Below are 19,920 nucleotides of genomic sequence, written 5' to 3'. Positions count from 1 at the left end.
TCGGTCTCCAGGCTGGCTTGGTTTGAGAAGTATTACCCTCTTACTTAGAGGGTGTAGAATTTGAGGCTGGTCCGTTTCTGCGAAAGGGACAAAAATTTGGCTTATTTTTAGCCTTAAAAGACCTATCCTGAGGAAGGGCGTGGCCCTTTCCCCCAGTGATGTCTGAAATAATCTCTTTCAAGTCAGGGCCAAACAGTGTTTTACCCTTGAAAGGGATGTTAAGCAATTTGGTCTTGGAGGACACATCCGCTGACCAAGACTTTAGCCAAAGCGCTCTGCGCGCCACGATAGCAAACCCTGAATTATTCGCCGCTAATCTAGCTAATTGCAAAGCGGCATCTAAAATAAAAGAGTTAGCCAATTTAAGTGCTTGAACTCTGTCCATAACCTCCTCATACGAAGATTCTTTATTGAGCGACTTTTCTAGTTCTTCGAACCAGAAACACGCAGCTGTAGTGACAGGAACAATGCATGAAATTGGTTGTAGAAGGTAACCTTGCTGAACAAACATCTTTTTAAGCAAACCCTCTAACTTTTTATCCATAGGATCTTGAAAGCACAACTATCTACTATAGGAATAGTAGTGCGTTTGTTTAGAGTAGAAACCGCCCCCCTCGACCTTGGGACTGTCTGCCATAAGTCCTTTCTGGGGGTCTATAGGAAATAATTTCTTAAATATAGGGGGAGGAACAAAAAGGTATGCCGGGCCTTTCCCACTCCTTATTTACTATGTCGCCACCCGCTTGGGTATAGGAAAAGCATCAGGGGACACCGGAACCTCTAGGAACTTGTCCATCTTACATAATTTCTTTGGAATGACCAAATTGTCACAATCATCCAGAGTAGATAATACCTCCTTAAGTAGTGCGTGGAGATGTTCTAATTTAAATTTAAATGTTACAACATCAGGTTCAGCTTGTTGAGAAATTTTCCCTGAATCTGAAATTTCTCCCTCAGACAAAACCTCCCTCCTGGCCCCTTCAGATTGGTGTGAGGGCATGTCAGAACAGTTATCATCAGCGTCCTCTTGCTCTTCAGTGTGTAAAACAGAGCAATCGCGCTTTCTCTGATAAGTAGGCATTTTGGATAAAATGTTTGCAATAGAATTATCCATTACAGCCGTTAATTGTTGCATGGTAATAAGTATTGGCGCACTAGATGTACTAGGGGCCTCTTGTGTGGGCAAAACTGGTGTAGACACAGAAAGGGGATGATGCAGTACCATGCTTACTCCCCTCATTTGAGGAATCATCATGGGCAATATCATTATCTATGGCATTATTGTCCCTACTTTGTTTGGACACTATGACACAATTATCACATATATTTAAATGGGGAGAAACCTTGGCTTTCAAACATATAGAACATCGTTATCTGATGGTTCAGACATGTTAAACAGGCTTAAATTTGTCAACAAAGCACAAAAAAACGTTTTACAATAAAACCGTTACTGTCACTTTAAATTTTAAACTGAACACACTTTATTACTGAATATGTGAAAAAGTATGAAGGAATTGTTCAAAATTCACCAAAATTTCACCACAGTATCTTAAAGCCTTAAAAGTATTGCACACCAAATTTGAAAGCTTTAACCCTTAAAATAACGGAACCGGAGCCGTTTTTACATTTAACCCCTATACAGTCCCAGTATCTGCTTTGCTGAGACCCAACCAAGCCCAGAGGGGAATACGATACCAAATGATGCCTTCTATAAGCTTTTTCAGTGGTTCTTAGCTTCCTCACACATGCATCTGCATGCCTTGCTTTCCAAAAACAACTGCGCATTAGTGGCGCGAAAATGAGGCTCTGCCTATGACTAGAAAAGGCCCCCAGTGAAAAAGGTGTCCAATACAGTGCCTGCCGTTTTTTTAAAACAATCCCCAAGATTATAATAACTATTAATAGTTATAATCTGCCAAATATGCTTAGTAAAGTAATCGTTTTAGCCCAGAAAAATGTCTACCAGTTTTTTTAAGCCCTAATGAAGCCCTTTATTTCTTATACTAAACTAAGAAAATGGCTTACCGGTTCCCATAGGGAAAATGACAGCTTCCAGCATTACCAAGTCTTGTTAGAAATGTGTCATACCTCAAGCAGCAAAAGTCTGCTCACTGTTTCCCCCAACTGAAGTTAATTCCATCTCAACAGTCCTGTGTGGAAACAGCCATCGATTTTAGTAACGGTTGCTAAAATCATTTTCCTCTACAAACAGAAATCTTCATCCTTTTCTGTTTCAGAGTAAATAGTACATACCAGCACTATTTTAAAATAACAAACTCTTGATTGAAGAATAAAACTACATTTAACACCAAAAAAACTCTTAGCCATCTCCGTGGAGATGTTGCCTGTGCAACGGCAAAGAGAATGACTGGAGTAGGCGGAGCCTGGGAGGGACTATATGGCCAGCTTTGCTGGGCTCTTTGCCATTTCCTGTTGGGGAGGAGAATATCCCACAAGTAAGGATGACGCCGTGGACCGGACACACCTATGTTGGAGAAATAAAGTTTAATGAAAAAACATAAGCAGAAGATTCAAACTGAAAACCGCTGCTGAAGTACTTTTCTACCAAAAACTGCTTCAGAAGAAGAAAATACATCAAAATGGTAGAATTTAGTAATAGTATGCAAAGAAGACCAAGTTGCTGCTTTGCAAATCTGATCAACCGAAGCTTCATTCCTAAACGCCCCAGGAAGTAGAAAACTGACCTAGTAGAATGAGCTGTAATCCTTTGAGGCGGAGTTTTACCCGACTCAACATAGGCAAAATGAATTAAAGATTTCAACCAAGATGCCAAAGAAAATGGCAGAAGCTTTCTGGCCTTTTCTAGAACCGGAAAAAGATAACAAATAAACTAGAAGTCTTTCGGAAAGACTTAGTAGCTTCAACATAATATTTCAAAGCTCTAACAACATCCAAAGAATGCAACGATTTCCTCCTTAGAATTCTTAGGATTAGGACATAATGAAGGAACCACAATTTCTCTACTAATGTTGTTGGAATTCACAACTTAAGGTAAAAATTCAAAAGAAGTTCGCAACACCGCCTTATCCTGATGAAAAATCAGAAAAGGAGACTCACAGAAAGAGCAGATAATTCAGAAACTCTTCTGGCAGAAGAGATTGCCAAAAGGAACAAAACTTTCCAAAAAAGTAAATTAATGTCCAATGAATGCATAGGTTCAAACGGAGGAGCTTGAAGAGCCCCCAGAACCAAATTCAAACTCCAAGGAGGAGAAATTGACTTAATGACGAACCAAAGCTTGTACAAAACAATGAATATCAGGAAGAATAGCAATCTTTCTGTGAAAAAGAACAGAAAGAGCAGAGATTTGACCTTTCAAGGAACTTGCGGACAAACCCTTATCTAAAACCATCCTGAAGAAACTGTAAAATTCTCGGTATTCTAAAAGAATGCCAAGAAAAATGATGAGAAAGACACCAAGAAATATAGGTCTTCCAGACTCTATAATATATCTCTCTAGATACAGAATTACGCGCCTGTAACATAGTATTAATCACAGAGTCAGAGAAACCTCTTTGACCAAGAATCAAGCGTTCAATCTCCATACCTTTAAATTTAAGGATTTCAGATCCTGATGGAAAAAAGGACCTTACAACAGAAGGTCTGGTCTTAACGGAAGAGTCCACGGTTGGCAAGAGGCCTCCGGACAAGATCCGCATACCAAAACCTGTGAGGCCATGCCGGAGCTACCAGCAGAACAAACGAGCATTCCTTCAGAATCTTGGAGATTACTCTTGGAAGAAGAACTAGAGGCGAAAGATATAGGCAGGATGATACTTCCAAGGAAGTGATAATGCATCCACTGCCTCCGCCTGAGGATCCGGGATCTGGACAGATACCTGGGAAGTTTCTTGTTTAGATGAGACGCCATCAGATCTATTTCTGGAAGTTCCCACATTTGAACAATCTGAAGAAATACCTCTGGGTGAAGAGACCATTCGCCCGGATGCAACGTTTGGCGACTGAGATAATCCGCTTCCCAATTGTCTATACCTGGGATATGAACCGTAGAGATTAGACAGGAGCTGGATTCCGCCCAAACCAGAATTTGAGATACTTCTTTCATAGCCAGAGGACTGTGAGTCCCTCCTTGATGATTGATGTATGCCACAGTTGTGACATTGTCTGTCTGAAAACAAAATGAACGATTCTCTCTTCAGAAGAGGCCAAAACTGAAGAGCTCTGAAAATTGCACAGAGTTCCAAAATATTGATTGGTAATCTCACCTCCTGAGATTCCCAAACTCCTTGTGCTATCAGAGATCCCCACACTGCTCCCCAACCTGTGAGACTTGCATCTGTTGAAATTACAGTCCAGGTCGGAAGCACAAAAGAAGCCCCCTGAATTAAACGATGGTGATCTGTCCACCACGTTAGAGAGTGTCGTACAATCGGTTTTAAAGATATTGAGATATCTTTGTGTAATCCTTGCACCATTGATTCAGCATACAGAGCTGAAGAGGTCGCATGTGAAAACGAGCAAAGGGGATCGCGTCCGATGCAGCAGTATAAGACCTAGAATTTCCATGCATAAGGCTACCGAAGGGAATGATTGTGACTGAAGATTTCGACAAGCTGAAATCAATTTTAGACGTTTCTTCTCTGTTAAAGACAGAGTCATGGACACTGAATCTATCTGGAAACCCAGAAAGGTTACCCTTGTCTGAGGAATCAATGAACTTTTTGGGTAAATTGATCCTCCAACCATGATTTTGAAGAAACAACACAAGTCGATTCGTATGAGATTCTGCTAAATGTAAAGACTGACCAAGTACCAAGATATCGTCCAAATAAGGAAATACCACAATACCCTGTTCTCTGAATTACAGACAGAAGGGCACCGAGAACCTTTGTAAAAATTCTTGGAGCTCTAGCTAGGCCAAATGGCAGAGCCACAAACTGGGTAATGCTTGTCCAGAAAAGAGAATCTCAGGAACTGATAATGATCTGGATGAATCGGAATATGCAGATATGCATCCTGTAAATCTATGTGGACATATAATGCCCTTGCTGAACAAAAGGCAAGATAGTCCTTACAGTTACCATTTTGAACGTTGGTATCCTTACATAACGATTCAATATTTTCAGATCCAGAAATGGTCTGAAGGAATTCTCCTTCTTTGGTACAATGAAGAGATTTGAATAAAACCCCATCCCCTGTTCCGAAACTGGAACTGGCATAATTACTCCAGCCCAACTCTAGATCTGAAACACAATTCAGAAATGCTTGAGCTTTCACTGGATTTACTGGGACACGGGAAGGAAAAAATCTCTTTGCAGGAGGTCTCATCTTGAAACCAATTCTGTACCCTTCTGAAACAATGTACTGAATCCAAAGATTGTGAACAGAATTGATCCAAATTTCCTTTGAAAAAACGTAACCTGCCCCCTACCAGCTGAGCTGGAATGAGGGCCGCACCTTCATGTGGACTTAGAAGCAGCTTTGCCTTTCTAGAAGGCTTGGATTTATTCCAGACTGGAGATGGTTTCCAAACTGAAACTGCTCCTGAGGAATGAAGGATCAGGCTTTTGTCTTTGTTGAAACGAAAGGAACGAAAACGATTATTAGCCCTGTTTTTACCCTTAGATTTTTTATCCTGTGGTAAAAAAGTTCCTTTCCCACCAGTAACAGTTGAGATAATAGAATCCAACTGAGAACCAAATAATTTGTTACCCTGGAAAGAAATGGAAAGTAGAGTTGATTTAGAAGCCATATCAGCATTCCAAAGTCTTAAGCCATAAAGCTCTTCTAGCTAAAATAGCTAGAGACATAAACCTGACATCAACTCTGATAATATCAAAAATGCATCACAGATAAAATTATTAGCATGCTGAAGAAGAATAATAATATTATGAGAATCATGATCCGTTACTTGTTGCGCTAAAGTTTCCAACCAAAAAAGTTGAAGCTGCAGCAACATCAGCCAATGATATAGCAGGTCTAAGAAGATTACCTGAACACAGATAAGCTTTTCTTAGAATAGGATTAAATTTTCCTATCTAAAGGATCCTTAAAACGAAGTACCATCTGACGTAGGAATAGTAGTACGTTTAGCAAGGGTAGAAATAGCCCCATCAACTCTAGGGATTTTGTCCCAAAATTTCTAATCTGTCAGACGGCACAGGATATAATTGCTTAAAACGTTTAGAAGGAGTAAATGAATTACCCAATTTTATCCCATTCTTTAGAAATTACTTCAGAAATAGCATTAGGAACAGGAAAAAACTTCTGGAATAACCACAGGAGATTTAAATACCTTATCTAAACGTTTAGAATTAGTATCAAGAGGACCAGAATCCACTATTTCTAAAGCAATTAGTACTTCTTTAAGTAAAGAACGAATAAATTCCATTTTAAATAAATATGAAGATTTATCAGCATCAATCTCTGAGACAGAATCCTCTGAACCAGAAGAGTCATCAGAAATCAGAATGATGATTGTTCATTTAAAAATTCATCTGTAGGGAGAGAAGTTTTAAAAGATTTTTATGTTTTCTAGAAGGAGAAATAACAGACATAGCCTTCTTGATGGATTCAGAAACAAAATCTCTTATGTTCTCAGGACATTCTGCACCTTAGATTTTGAAGGAACTGCAACAGGCAATAGTACAATACTAAAGGAAATATTATCTGCATTAACAAGTTTGTCATGACAATTAATACAAACAACAGCCGGAGGAATAGCTACCAAAAGTTTACCAGCAGATACACTTAGCTTTTGAGTTCCAGCACTAGACAGCGATTTTCCTGAAGTATCTTCTGACTCAGATGCAACGTGAGACATCTTGCAATATGTAAGAGAAAAAACAACATATAAAGCAAAATTGATTAAATTCCTTAAACGACAGTTTCAGGAATGGGAAAAAATGCCATAGAACAAGCTTCTAGCAACCAGAAGCAATGAAAAATGAGACTTAAATAATGTGGAGACAAAAGCGACGCCCATATTTTTTTAGCGCCAAATAAGACGCCCACATTATTTGGCGCCAAAATGCTTTTGGCGCCAAAAATGATGCCACATCCGGAACGCCGACATTTTGGCGCAAAAGAACGTAAAAAAATGACGCAACTTCCGGCGACACGTATGACGCCGGAAACGGAAAAGATTTTTTGCGCCAAAAAAGTCCGCGCCAAGAATGACGCAATAAAATGAAGCATTTTCAGCCCCCGCGAGCCTAACAGCCCACAGGGAAAAAAAGAGTCAAATTTTTAAGGTAAGAAAAAATGTTTGATTCAAATGCATTATCCCAAATTATGAAACTGACTGTCTGAAAATAAGGAATGTTCAACATTCTGAGTCAAGGCAAATAAATGTTTGAATACATATATTTAGAACTTTATAAACAAAGTGCCCAACCATAGCTTAGAGTGTCACAGAAAATAAGATTTACTTACCCCAGGACACTCATCTACATGTTTGTAGAAAGCCAAACCAGTACTGAAACGAGAATCAGCAGAGGTAATGGTATATAGAATAAGAGTATATCGTCGATCTGAAAAGGGAGGTAAGAGATGAATCTCTACGACCGATAATAGAGAACCTATGAAATAGACCCCGTAGAAGGAGATCACTGCATTCAAATAGGCAATACTCTCTTCACATCCCTCTGACATTCACTGCACGCTGAGAGGAAACCGGGCTCCAACTTGCTGCGGAGCGCATAACAACGCTAGAATCTAGCGCAAACTTACTTCACCACCTCCATAGAGGCAAAGTTTGTAAACTGAATTGTGGGTGTGGTGAGGGGTGTATTTATAGGCATTTTGAGGTTTGGGAAACTTTGCCCCTCCTGGTAGGAATGTATATCCCATACGTCACTAGCTCATGGACTCTTGCTAATTACATGAAAGAAACGAATGTTAAGATATAAGGTCTGGCCTTAATGGAAGTGACCAAGATTGGCAACTGGACATCCGAACAAGAACCAAAACCTGTGTGGCCATGCTGGAGCCACCAGCAACACAAAAGATTGCTCCCTGATGATTTTGAAAATCACTCTAAAAAGAAAGAACCAGAGGCGAAAAAATATAGGCAGATTAAAAACTCCAAGGAAGTTTCAATGCATACACTGCTTCCGCCTGAGGATCCCTGGACCTGAATATGCCCCTGGGAAGTTCCTTGTTTAGATGAGATGCCATCAGATCTATTTCTGGAAGCCCTCACATCTGAACAATTTGAAAAAAACACATCTGGGTAAAGAGACCATTCTCCCGGATGTAAAGCTTGATAACAAGAAATAATCCGCTTCCCAATTGTCTATACCTGGAAATTGACCACAGAAATTAGACAAGAGCTGGATTTAGCCCAAGCAAGTATCCAAGATACTTCTTTCACAGCCTAAGTACTGAGAGTCCCACCCTGATGATTGACATATGCCACAGTTGTGACATTGTCTGTCTGAAAAACAATTAACGTCTCTTTCTTCAAAAAGAAGCCAAAACTGAAGAACTCTGAGAAATGCACGGAGATCCAAAATATCGAATTGTAATCTCGCCTCCTGAGATTTCCAAACCCCTTGTGCTGACAGAGATCCCCAGACAGCCTCCCAACCTAAAAGACTCGCGTCTGTAGTGATCATGGTCCAGGTTGAATGAACCGAAGAGACCCGTAGAACTATATGATGGTGATCTAACCACCAAGTCAAAGATAGTTGAACATTGGGATTCAAAGATATAAAAAGTGATATCCTAGAATCCCTGCACCATTAATTCAGCATAAAAAACTGGAAAGGTTTCCTATGAAAATGAGCAAAGGGAATCAAATCCAATGCTGCAGCCATGACAACTAAAAACTTCCATGCATATAGCAACTGAAGGAAATAATATTGACTGAAGGTTCCGACAAACGGAACCCAATAAAATTGTCACTTGTCTGTTAGAGACAAAGACATTGACACAATCTATCTGGAAACCTAAAAAAATGGTGACCTCTTGTCTGAGGAATCAAAGAGCTTTTGATAAAAAGATCCTCTAACCATGTCTTGAAGAAACAACAAAAGTTGAATCGTATGAGATTCTGCAGAACGAAAAGACTGAGCCAGTACCACAAGACCGTCCAAATAAGGAAACACTGAGAACTTTGAAAAGATTCTTAGAGCTGTCGCTAGACCAGAAGGAAAAGCAACAAATTGGTAATGCTTGGTCAAAAAAAGAATCTCAGAAAATGAAAATAATCTGAATGAAAACAGAAAATGAAGATATGCATCTATTGTAATCTATTGTAAGCAAATTATGCCCTCACTGACCAAAAGGCAGAATAGACCATATAAACACCATTCTAAAAGATGGTACACTTATGACAATTCAAAAGATTTTCTATCTTTGGGACAATGAATAGTTTTGAATAAAACCCCCAAACCCTGTTCCTAAATGGAACTGATATAAATACCCCAGAAAACTCCAGGTCTGAGTAGCGCCTTGAGCCCCAACGGGTGTCCAGCCGCGCTTCACAAGTACCCAATACATACAGGTCTGAAACACACTTCAGGAAAGTGAGAGCCTTACTGGAATAGCTGGAATATGTTAGAGAAAATAAAAAGACGTTCTCACAGGCGGTTTTACTCTGAATCCTATTCTGTACCAAATCTAAGAAGTTTGGACCGAATTTGATCCAAACAATCTTTAAAAAGTCTTAACCTGCCCCTTACCAGCTAAGCTGGAATAAGAACCGCACCTACATGCAAATTTGGGGAGCTGACTGATATTTAAAATGGCTTAAATTGAATGAAGAAAACTTCCAATTATAAACATGTTACTTGGGGAAGAAATAGGATTCCGTTCCTTAGTAAGAACAAAAACTAATATAAGCTTAAGATTTAGTCTTACAGCTCAATTTTGAAGCCCAGAGTAACAGTAGAAGAATTGAATCCAATTGTGAACCAAATAATTGATTACCTTGGAAAAAAAGAAATATGGAATTTAGAAATCAAATTAGCATTCCAAGATTGAAGTCACAAAGTTCTTCTAGCTAAAATAGCTAAAGACATAGATTAAACCTCATTTGCGAAAATATCAAAAGAATAACGACACAAATGAAATTATTAGCATGTTGATCAACTTAACAATGCTAAACAAATCATAATCCGATACTTGTTGCACTAAAGTATCCAACCAGAAAGTTGAAGCAGTTGCAACATCAGCCAAATAAATTACAGGTCTAAAAAAAAGTACCTGAAAATAAATAATTTTCCTTAAATAAGATACAAATTTCCCATCTGAAGGAAAAAAATAAATACTATTAGCTATAGGAATAGTAGTATGTTAAGCAAGAGTAGAGATAGCCCCATTAACTTGGGGGAATCTTTCCTCTAAACTTAAAACTAACTGCCGGCAAAGGATACAATTTAAAAACCTTAAAGAAGGAATAAAAGAAATTCCCGGTCTATTCCATTCCCTGGTATCAGGAACTGGAGGAAACCTCTGAAGAAACCACAGAAGGTTAATAAGCAGAATTTAAATGTTAGCTAGTCTTAACCAAAAGAACTAGTTACTTTAATATCCAAAATAATCAACACCTTTTCAACAAAGAACGAATGTACTCTATTTAAAAATAAAAAAGTAGATTTGTTTAGTGTCAATATCTGATGAAGAATATTCTGAATGAGAAAAAACACCATCAGAGAAGGATAATTCAGTATGTTTGTTGGTCATTGAAACTTCATCAACTAAATGAAAAGTTTAAAAAAGACCTAAAAAATTTTATTAGAAGGCGGGATGGCAGACAAAGCCTTTAGAATAGAATCAGAAAAATATTCTTATAAATTCCTAAATATATCTTGTACATTAGATGTAAAAAGAATAGCAATAGATAATGCATAAATACTAATGGACTCTGCATGTAAAAGTTTATCATAATAACTTATTACAAACCATAGCTAAAGATAAACATTCATAACATTAAAATAAATGAACTTAGCTTTGGTAGGACTGATATCAGTCATCAGGAATCCCTCAGTATTTTCTGATACAGGAACAGTTTTTGAAATATCTTGCAATATGTAATAGAAAAAACAACATATAAAGCAAAATTATCAAATTCCTTATATGACAGTTTCAGGAATGGGAAAAAATGAAAATGAAACAAGCTTCTAGAAAACCAAAGCAACTGAAAAATGAGACTGAAATGTGAAAAAACTGGCGCCAAGAATGACGCCCATATTTTTTGGCCCAAAAAAAACGTCCGCAATACACATACGTAAAAAATGACGCAATTACGTGAAAACTTCCGACGCCAAACTAGACGCCGGAAAATGCCGAAATTTTTGCGCCAAAAAAGTATTGCGCCAAGAATGACGCAATAAATAGAAGCATTTTCTGCACCCGTGAGCCTAACAGCCCGCAATTTTGAAAAAAAGTCAATTGAAAATTAAGGTAAGAAAAAATAAAATTTATATGCATTTCCCAAAAAAATTAAACTGACAGTCTGAATGAAGGAATACTGATTATCCTGAATCATGGCAAATATAAGTTTAAACACATATATTTAGAACTTTACATATAAAGTGCCCAACCATAGCTTTGAGTGTCATAAATAGAAATAAGATTTACTTATCCTAAGACACTCATCTACATATAGTAGATAGCCAAACCAGTACTGAAACGAGAATCAGTAGAGGTAATTGTATATAAAAGAGTATATCGTCGATCTGAAAAGGGAGGTAGGAGAAGAAATCTCTACGACCAATAACAGAGAACCTATTCAAATAGGCAATACTCTCTTCACATCCCTCTGACATTCACTGCACTCTAAGAGGAAAACCGGCTTCAGCCTGCTGCGAAGCGCATATCAACGTAGAATCATAGCACAAACTTACTTCACCACCTCCATGGGAGGCAAAGTTTGTAAAACTGAATTGTGGGTGTGGTGAAGGGTGTATTTATAGGCATTTTAAGGTTTGGGAAACTTTGCCCCTCCTGGTAGGAATGTATATCCCCATACGTCACTAGCTCATGGACCTCTTGCTAATTACATGAAAGAAATAGAGATTCCAGTAACACCCCTCTTATTAAAATAGGTTTTACTACTTACCCCATTCCCATACAGTGAAATAATGCCAGCCCAGTTCTGATACACTAAGTCTCCCTAAGAAAAAAAGGCTGCACATACCTTAATGCTGCTTGTAGCATGAAATAGGTCTCCACACTGAAGATGTCTCATGATTACCTTCAGAAGTCTTGTGGGAACCAGCGTGGATCTTAGTTACAAATGCTAAGATCATCAAACCTAAGGCAGAAATCTTCTTCCATATCCCCGAGTGAAATAGTATGCACCAGTACCATTTAAAATAAAAAACTTCTTGATTGAAGAAACTAAAACTAACACCTCACTTTACCATGTCTTCCTAGTATAACACAGGCAAAGAGAATGACTGGGGGTGGAGGGGAAGGGGAGGGGGGGGGGCTATATATACAGCTCTGCTGTGTGGCTCTTTGCCACTCCTGTTAGCAGGAGGTAATATCCCACAAGTAAGGATGAAATCCGTGACTCGTCATATCTTTGTAAAAGAAAGAAAGGCCAGTTTTTGAGGCTTTGTGTCAATGATGCACGCTTTATGCGTGTATTATGGCGCGCAAACTTGACAAGCATATTATGCGTCTGATTCGAAACCCGCTATGTAACTTTTTTTGTGCAAAAAACATTGTATCATGAGGCAGTAATTCATTTACATCCCTCTGAAAGCACTGTACTGAGGGGAACTCTACTTCAATATGCTCTGAAGCACCTTACACTGAAGAAATCAAGCACATGATCTTACTTCAACCACCTCCAAAAGGAGGAAAAGTAAAAACTAAAAAGGTATGAGTGAGGTGGGAGGGGTTTTATAGGCATTTGAAGTTTGGAAAACTTTGCCTCCTCCTGGTAGTAATGTATATCCCATAAGTAACAGGTCATGGACTCTTGCCATATAGTTCTCTAGGAAATGTATAACATCCATGCAAAACTAAGCAGTGCTGCAGACACATGTATGCTCCCAAGAGAACATTTGATAATAGAGGTAAATAACTTTTTTAATTTAATTTAAAATTGCATCAAAATTTATCCGATTCATATAAGAAAAATTTGGGGTTTGATGTCCCTTTATCTTCATCTATCTTCATCTATCAAATTGCATTACTCTCGAGCCTCCCAACTAGCACAGTAAATATGCAAAAGAGAATGCTATACATTTGTACATATAGTCTTTCATATAATACAAAAGCCAGAGTCTGAAAGGCAACAAGGGAGATTTTTTCAGAGGAAAATGGAATGATTTACAAAGTTTTGGTCTGTAAAGCTTAAAAAAGGCCAAGATCATCAAATACTTTTTTGGCTAGTGTATAGGGTGCAATGTTTTTCAGCACGATTTACAAAACAAGCATAAGAAGAGAGTAATTTTGATAATTAAAGAGAAAAAAAAAATTGTTACCTTGGGTGTAACGCAGCATCATCAGACCCCAACTTAGCTTTCTTGCATCATTAATTCTATCGTGTGCTAAAACAGGGTCAGCTAGATGCTGTAAATCTTCCGATTCTGCAAATGGATCATGAAGGTTTAAGGAGATTTGTTGCTCAAATGTTGGGGATAACAACCCCTGGAGAAACAGAAGAGGTTTATTTGGGTGAGACAGTTATTTTAAAAGTATATTTTGTGTTTGGCTGAGTCACTACCACACGAGGTGAGGATGCCGGGGCACTGTTGCCAAGTGCTCGACTTTTTGGAGGGTGATGATGAATGAATGCAGGGCCCATGCTTTACTTGACCCGGAAACATTCCTGGGTGTGGATGTTGCTCCTGGGTTTGTGGATATGATCACTGTAGGCTGTTTCCTAACAACCTGGTCATCACCACTGGAGAATTAGCAGAAATATAGACCTTAGGCTGGTTGCGAGCAATCATTTCATCTGTGTTTGGGGGGCTTGCAGCTATGTAAAACTTTAGGGCTGGTTTCTGGCTGGGTGTTTCATAGAAGAGGGGTTTGTGGAACTCCGAGAACCTGAACGAAGCATTGAATTGATCCTCTGTGGTGTTCAAGTTTAATTTCAATTTGGGTTTTTTCCTGGGACCTGTTGAAATATTTGAATATTGTACTGAGAGGAAGGCTGAGGCCCACCACTAGATGAATGAAGTGTTGGTGCTTGAGGAGTGGTAGGTGAACTGATAGGCATGTAGACATGGGGAATTCTGAATGACCCTGACTGGTTTGACTGTGTTGAATGTTGTGATAGGTATGTGGCGTGTACAAGGAGGAGGAAGCGTTGCCCAGGGATTGTGCGGCTCGTGACTGATAGACTTGCTGCAGTTGTGGAGGAACCTGAGACATCCATCCTTGCGTTGTGGAGTCTGTCTAGTTGTACCAACTTGGGAAGTTATGTAAGGTCTAATATAGATAGAGTTTCCATGAGGGCTATTATGTACAGGTGGTGGGCCACCATGTATGTGCAAAGATGTAGGAGTATTACGATTAGCTTGGATATTTGGACCCAAGGTCACCATGATGGGGTTGAACCTGGGAGTTTGTAAGCCTGATGAAATTTTGCTGCCATGATGAAGTCCAAACTGATGTCCAGGATTTGAAGAACTAATGGGATTTGACATCCCAAAAACATTAAAGTTTGCAGGGACCTGGGCAGGTGCAGTCTGTGGCTCTTGTTGATATAGTTCATTGTTGGATGGACCTCCTTGAAGGTGTCCATCACTTATACTGTGATTTAAAGTCCTACTGCTTCCGTTCATCCTACTTCCTTGCCTTCCATCATGATACACGTTTTGTGACTGCAAGTCCAAATTGAGCGAACTCATGTGGTTTCTTAAGCTACCAATACTTGGATCATCCAATAAAGAGAAGTCTCCTTCACCATATAGATACTTTGTACTTTCGTGAGAAAGAGCAGCACAGCAAGCATCCAGATTGTTGTTGTTCTACCAAAGGAAAAAACAAACAAACACTTTAAAATAAATAGGACAATCCTTCTCAGAGAATCATGGATCTGTTAGCACACACTCAGCATACCAAAATAAGCCTATCTTTCTCTTACCACAGGTTATTGCTTGTTACAGCTTCTAATAGTTTTTTTTTTTAAGAAAGAACAGCTGCAGTTTTTAATAGTTTTAGACAAGGCCTTTAAAACTACAATCTATATTACTCTTCTACTAAATAAACATACATTTTAAGCCACAATTAAAAAAAACTTGAACAGTGAACCCCAAAATATTTATTTCATGATTTAAGATAAAGCATATCATTTTAAAACGTTCCAATATCCAGAGGAGCAGCAATACACTACTCTGAGCTACTAAGCACATCAGCAGCTAGCTCCTGAGCATACATAAGTATGCTTTTTAAATAGGATGCCAAGAAAATGAAAGGGATATGAAGACTCAAATTTATTCTTTCATGATTCAGTATGCAATGTTAGACACCTTTCTAATTTACTCCTAATTATCAATTTTTCTTCAGTCTCTTGGTATCTTTATTGAAAAGCAGGAATGTAAGCTTAGGAGCCAGACCATTTTTGGTAGCGCTGATTTAGATAGACTTATTTGGCAGTGATTGCTGATTGTGGCTACATTTAGAAAACCAGATCAGCAAGCGCTATCCCAGGTGCTAAACCAAAAAATTGGGTCTGCTTCAAATTGCATGCTCTACCTAAATCATGAAAGAAAAAAAAACATAATTTATGTAAGAACTTACCTGATAAATTCATTTCCTTTCATATTAGGCAAGAGTCCATGAGCTAGTGACGTATGGGATATACATTCCTACCAGGATGGGGGCAAAGTTTCCCAAACCTTAAAATGCCTATAAATACACCCCTCACCACACCCACAATTCAGTTTAACGAATAGCCAAGAAGTGGGGTGATAAGAAAAAAGTGCGAAAGCATATAAAATAAGGAATTGGAATAATTGTGCTTTATACAAAAAAATCATAACCACCACAAAAAAGGGGGCGGGCCTCCATGGACTCTTGCTAATATGAAAGAAATGAATTTATCAGGTAAGTTCTTACATAAATTATTTTTCTTTCATGTAATTAGCAAAGAGTCCATGAGCTAGTGACGTATGGGATAATGACTACCCAGATGTGGATCTTTCCACACAAGAGTCACTAGAGAGGGAGGGATAAAATAAAGACAGCCAATTCCTGCTGAGAAATAATCCACACCCAAAATAAAGTTAATGAAAAACATAAGCAGAAGATGTCAAACTGAAACCGCTGCCTGAAGTACTTTTCTACCAAAAACTGCTTCAGAAGAAGAAAATACATCAAAATGTAGAATTTGGTAAAAGGTATGCAAAGAGGACCAAGTTGTCGCTTTGCAAATCTGATCAGACCGAAGCTTCATTCCTAAACGCCCAGGAAGTAGAAACTGACCTAGTAGAATGAGCTGTAATCCTCTGAGGCGAGTTTTACCCGACTCAACATAGGCAAGATGAATTAAAGATTTCAACCAAAATGCCAAAGAAATGGCAGAAGTTTTCTGGCCTTTCTAGAACCGGAAAAGATAACAAATAAACTAGAAGTCTTTCGGAAAGACTTAGTAGCTTCAACATAATATTTCAAAGCTCTAACAATATCCAAAGAATGCAACGATTTCTCCTTAGAATTCTTAGGATTAGGACATAATGAAGGAACCACAATGTCTCTACTAATGTTGTTGGAATTCACAACTTAGGTAAAAATTCAAAAGAAGTTCGCAACACCGCCTTATCCTGATGAAAAATCAGAAAAGGAGACTCACAAGAAAGAGCAGATAATTCAGAAACTCTTCTGGCAGAAGAGATGGCCAAAAGGAACAAAACTTTCCAAGAAAGTAATTTAATGTCCAATGAATGCATAGGTTCAAATGGAGGAGCTTGAAGAGCCCCCAGAACCAAATTCAAACTCCAAGGAGGAGAAATTGACTTAATGACAGGCTTTATACGAACCAAAGCTTGTACAAAACAATGAATATCAGGAAGAATAGCAATCTTTCTGTGAAAAAGAACAGAAAGAGCAGAGATTTGTCCTTTCAAGGAACTTGCGGACAAACCCTTATCTAAACCATCCTGAAGAAACTGTAATATTCTCGGTATTCTAAAAGAATGCCAAGAAAAATGATGAGAAAGACACCAAGAAATATAAGTCTTCCAGACTCTATAATATATCTCTCTGGATACAGATTTACGAGCCTGAAACATAGTATTAATCACAGAGTCAGAGAAACCTCTTTGACCAAGAATCAAGCGTTCAATCTCCATACCTTTAAATTTAAGGATTTCAGATCCTGATGGAAAAAAGGACATTGAGACAGAAGGTCTGGTCTTAACGGAAGAGTCCACGGTTGGCAAGAGGCCATCCGGACAAGATCCGCATACCAAAACCTGTGAGGCCATGCCGGAGCTACCAGCAGAACAAACGAGCATTCCTTCAGAATCTTGGAGATTACTCTTGGAAGAAGAACTAGAGGCGGAAAGATATAGGCAGGATGATACTTCCAAGGAAGTGATAATGCATCCACTGCCTCCGCCTGAGGATCCCGGGATCTGGACAGATACCTGGGAAGTTTCTTGTTTAGATGAGAAGCCATCAGATCTATTTCTGGAAGTTCCCACATTTGAATAATCTGAAGAAATACCTCTGGGTGAAGAGACCATTCGCCCGGATGCAACGTTTGGCGACTGAGATAATCCGCTTTCCAATTGTCCATACCTGGGATATGAACCGCAGAGATTAGACAGGAGCTGGATTCCGCCCAAACCAAAATTCGAGATACTTCTTTCATAGCCAGAGGACTGTGAGTCCCTCCTTGATGATTGATGTATGCCACAGTTGTGACATTGTCTATCTGAAAACAAATGAACAACTCTCTCTTCAGAAGAGGCCAAGACTGAAGAGCTCTGAAAATTGCACGGAGTTCCAAAATATTGATCGGAAATCTCACCTCCTGAGATTCCCAAACCCCTTGTGCCGTCAGAGACCCCCACACAGCTCCCCAACCTGTAAGACTTGCATCTGTTGAGATTATAGTCCAGGTCGGAAGAACAAGAAGCCCCCTGAACTAAACGATGGTGATCTGTCCACCATGTCAGAGAGTGTCGTAAAATCGGTTTAAAGATATTAATTGAGATATCTTTGAGTAATCCCTGCACCATTGGTTCAGCATACAGAGCTGAAGAGGTCGCATGTAGCAAAGGAGATCGCATCTGATGCGGCAGTCCTAAGACCCAACATTTCCATGCATAAGGCTACCAAAGGGAATGATTGTGACTGAAGGTTTTGACAAGCTGATATCAATGTTAAACTTCTCTTGTCTGACAAGGACAGAGTCATAGACACTGAATCTATCTAGAAACCTAAAAAGGTTACCCTTGTCTGAGGAATCAATGAATTGATTGGTAAATTGATCCTCCAACCATGAACTTGAAGAAACAACACAAGTCGATTCGTATGAGATTCTTCGAAAATGAGAAGACTGAGCAAGTACCAAGATATCGTCCAAATAAGGAAATACCAAAACCCTGTTCTCTGATTACAGAAAGAAGGGCACCGAGAACCTTTGAAAAAAATTCTTGGAACTGAGGCTAGGCCAAACGGTAGAGCCAAAAAACTGGTAATGCTTGTCTAAAAAGAGAATCTCAGACACTAAAAGTGATCTGGATGAATCGGAATATGCAGATACACATCCTGTAAATCTATTGTAGACATATAATGCCCTTGCTAAACAAAAGGCAGGATAGTCCTACAGTAACCATCTTGAATGTTGGTATCCTAACATAACGATTCAATAATGATAGATCCGGAACTGGTCTGAAGGAATTGACCTTCTTTGGTACAATGAAGAGATAAAATAAAACCCCAGCCCCTGTTCCAGAACTGGAACTGGCATAAATACTCCAGCCAACTCTAGATCTGAAACACATTTCAGAAATGCTGAGCCTTTGCTGTGTTAACTGGGACACGGGAAAGAAAAAAATCTCTTAGCAGGAGGCCTTAACTTGAAGCCAATTCTGTACCTTTCTGAAACAATGTTCTGAAACCAGAGATTGAGAACGGAATTGATCCAAATTTCTTTGAAGAAAACGTAATCTGCCCCATACCAGCTGAGCTGGAATAAGGGCCGCACCTTCATAGGTACTTAGGAGCTGGCTATAGGTTTCTATAAGGCTTGGATATATTCCAAACTGAAACCGCTCCTGAGGATGAAGGATCAGGCTTTTGTTCCTTGTTGGGAGGAAAGGAACGAAAATGATTATTTACTCTGGAAAGAAAGGGAAAGCAAAGTTGACTTAGAAGACATATCAGCATTCCAAGTTTAATCCATAAAGCTTTTCTAGCTAAAATAGCTAGAGACATATACCTGACATCAACTCTAATGATATCAAAAGATGGTATCACCAATAAAATTATTAGCATGTTATAGAATAATAATAATGCTATAAAATTATGATCTGTTACTTGTTGCGCTAAAGCTTCTAACCAAAAAGTTGAAGCTGCAGCAACATCCGCTAAAAATATAGCAGGTCTAAGAAGATTACCTGAACATAAGTAAGCTTTTCTTAGAAAGGATTCAATTTTCCTATCTAAAGGATCCTTAAATGAAGTACTATCTGCCGTAGGAATAGTAGTACATTTAGCAGGAGTAGAGACAGCCCCATAACCTTAGGGATTTTTGTCCCAAAAAACTCTAATCTGTCAGATGGCACAGGATATAATTGCTTAAACGTCTAGAAGGAGTAAATAAATTACCCAAATTATTCCATTCCCTGGAAATTACTTCAGAAATAGCATCAGGGAGATAAAACACTTCTGGAATAACTACAGGAGATTTAAAAACCTTATTTAAACGTTTACATTTAGTATCAAGAGGACCAGAATCCTCTATTTCTAATGCAAATAATACTTCTTTAAGTAAAGAACGAATAAATTCCATCTTGA

The 19,920-nt window shown here is 38.7% G+C and overlaps 1 protein-coding gene across 1 annotated transcript in view; it reads right to left on the bottom strand.

Annotated features, from left to right (window-relative positions):
* TAB2 (TGF-beta activated kinase 1 (MAP3K7) binding protein 2) overlaps positions 1-19,920 on the bottom strand; it is a 354,938-nt gene that overhangs the window by 129,382 nt on the left and 205,636 nt on the right. The window contains 8 exon segments of the mRNA XM_053710637.1: positions 13,428-13,584; positions 13,586-13,753; positions 13,756-13,856; positions 13,859-13,937; positions 13,940-14,221; positions 14,223-14,283; positions 14,285-14,333; positions 14,336-14,921. Of these exon segments, the coding sequence (XP_053566612.1) occupies positions 13,428-13,584; positions 13,586-13,753; positions 13,756-13,856; positions 13,859-13,937; positions 13,940-14,221; positions 14,223-14,283; positions 14,285-14,333; positions 14,336-14,921 (1,483 nt within the window).

The sequence above is a fragment of the Bombina bombina genome, chromosome 4, assembly GCF_027579735.1.
Source record: "Bombina bombina isolate aBomBom1 chromosome 4, aBomBom1.pri, whole genome shotgun sequence".
NCBI classification, from domain to species: Eukaryota; Metazoa; Chordata; class Amphibia; order Anura; family Bombinatoridae; genus Bombina; species Bombina bombina.
The sequence above is the reverse complement of the archived record's forward strand: the minus strand, read 5'-3'. Positions and strand labels throughout refer to the sequence as shown.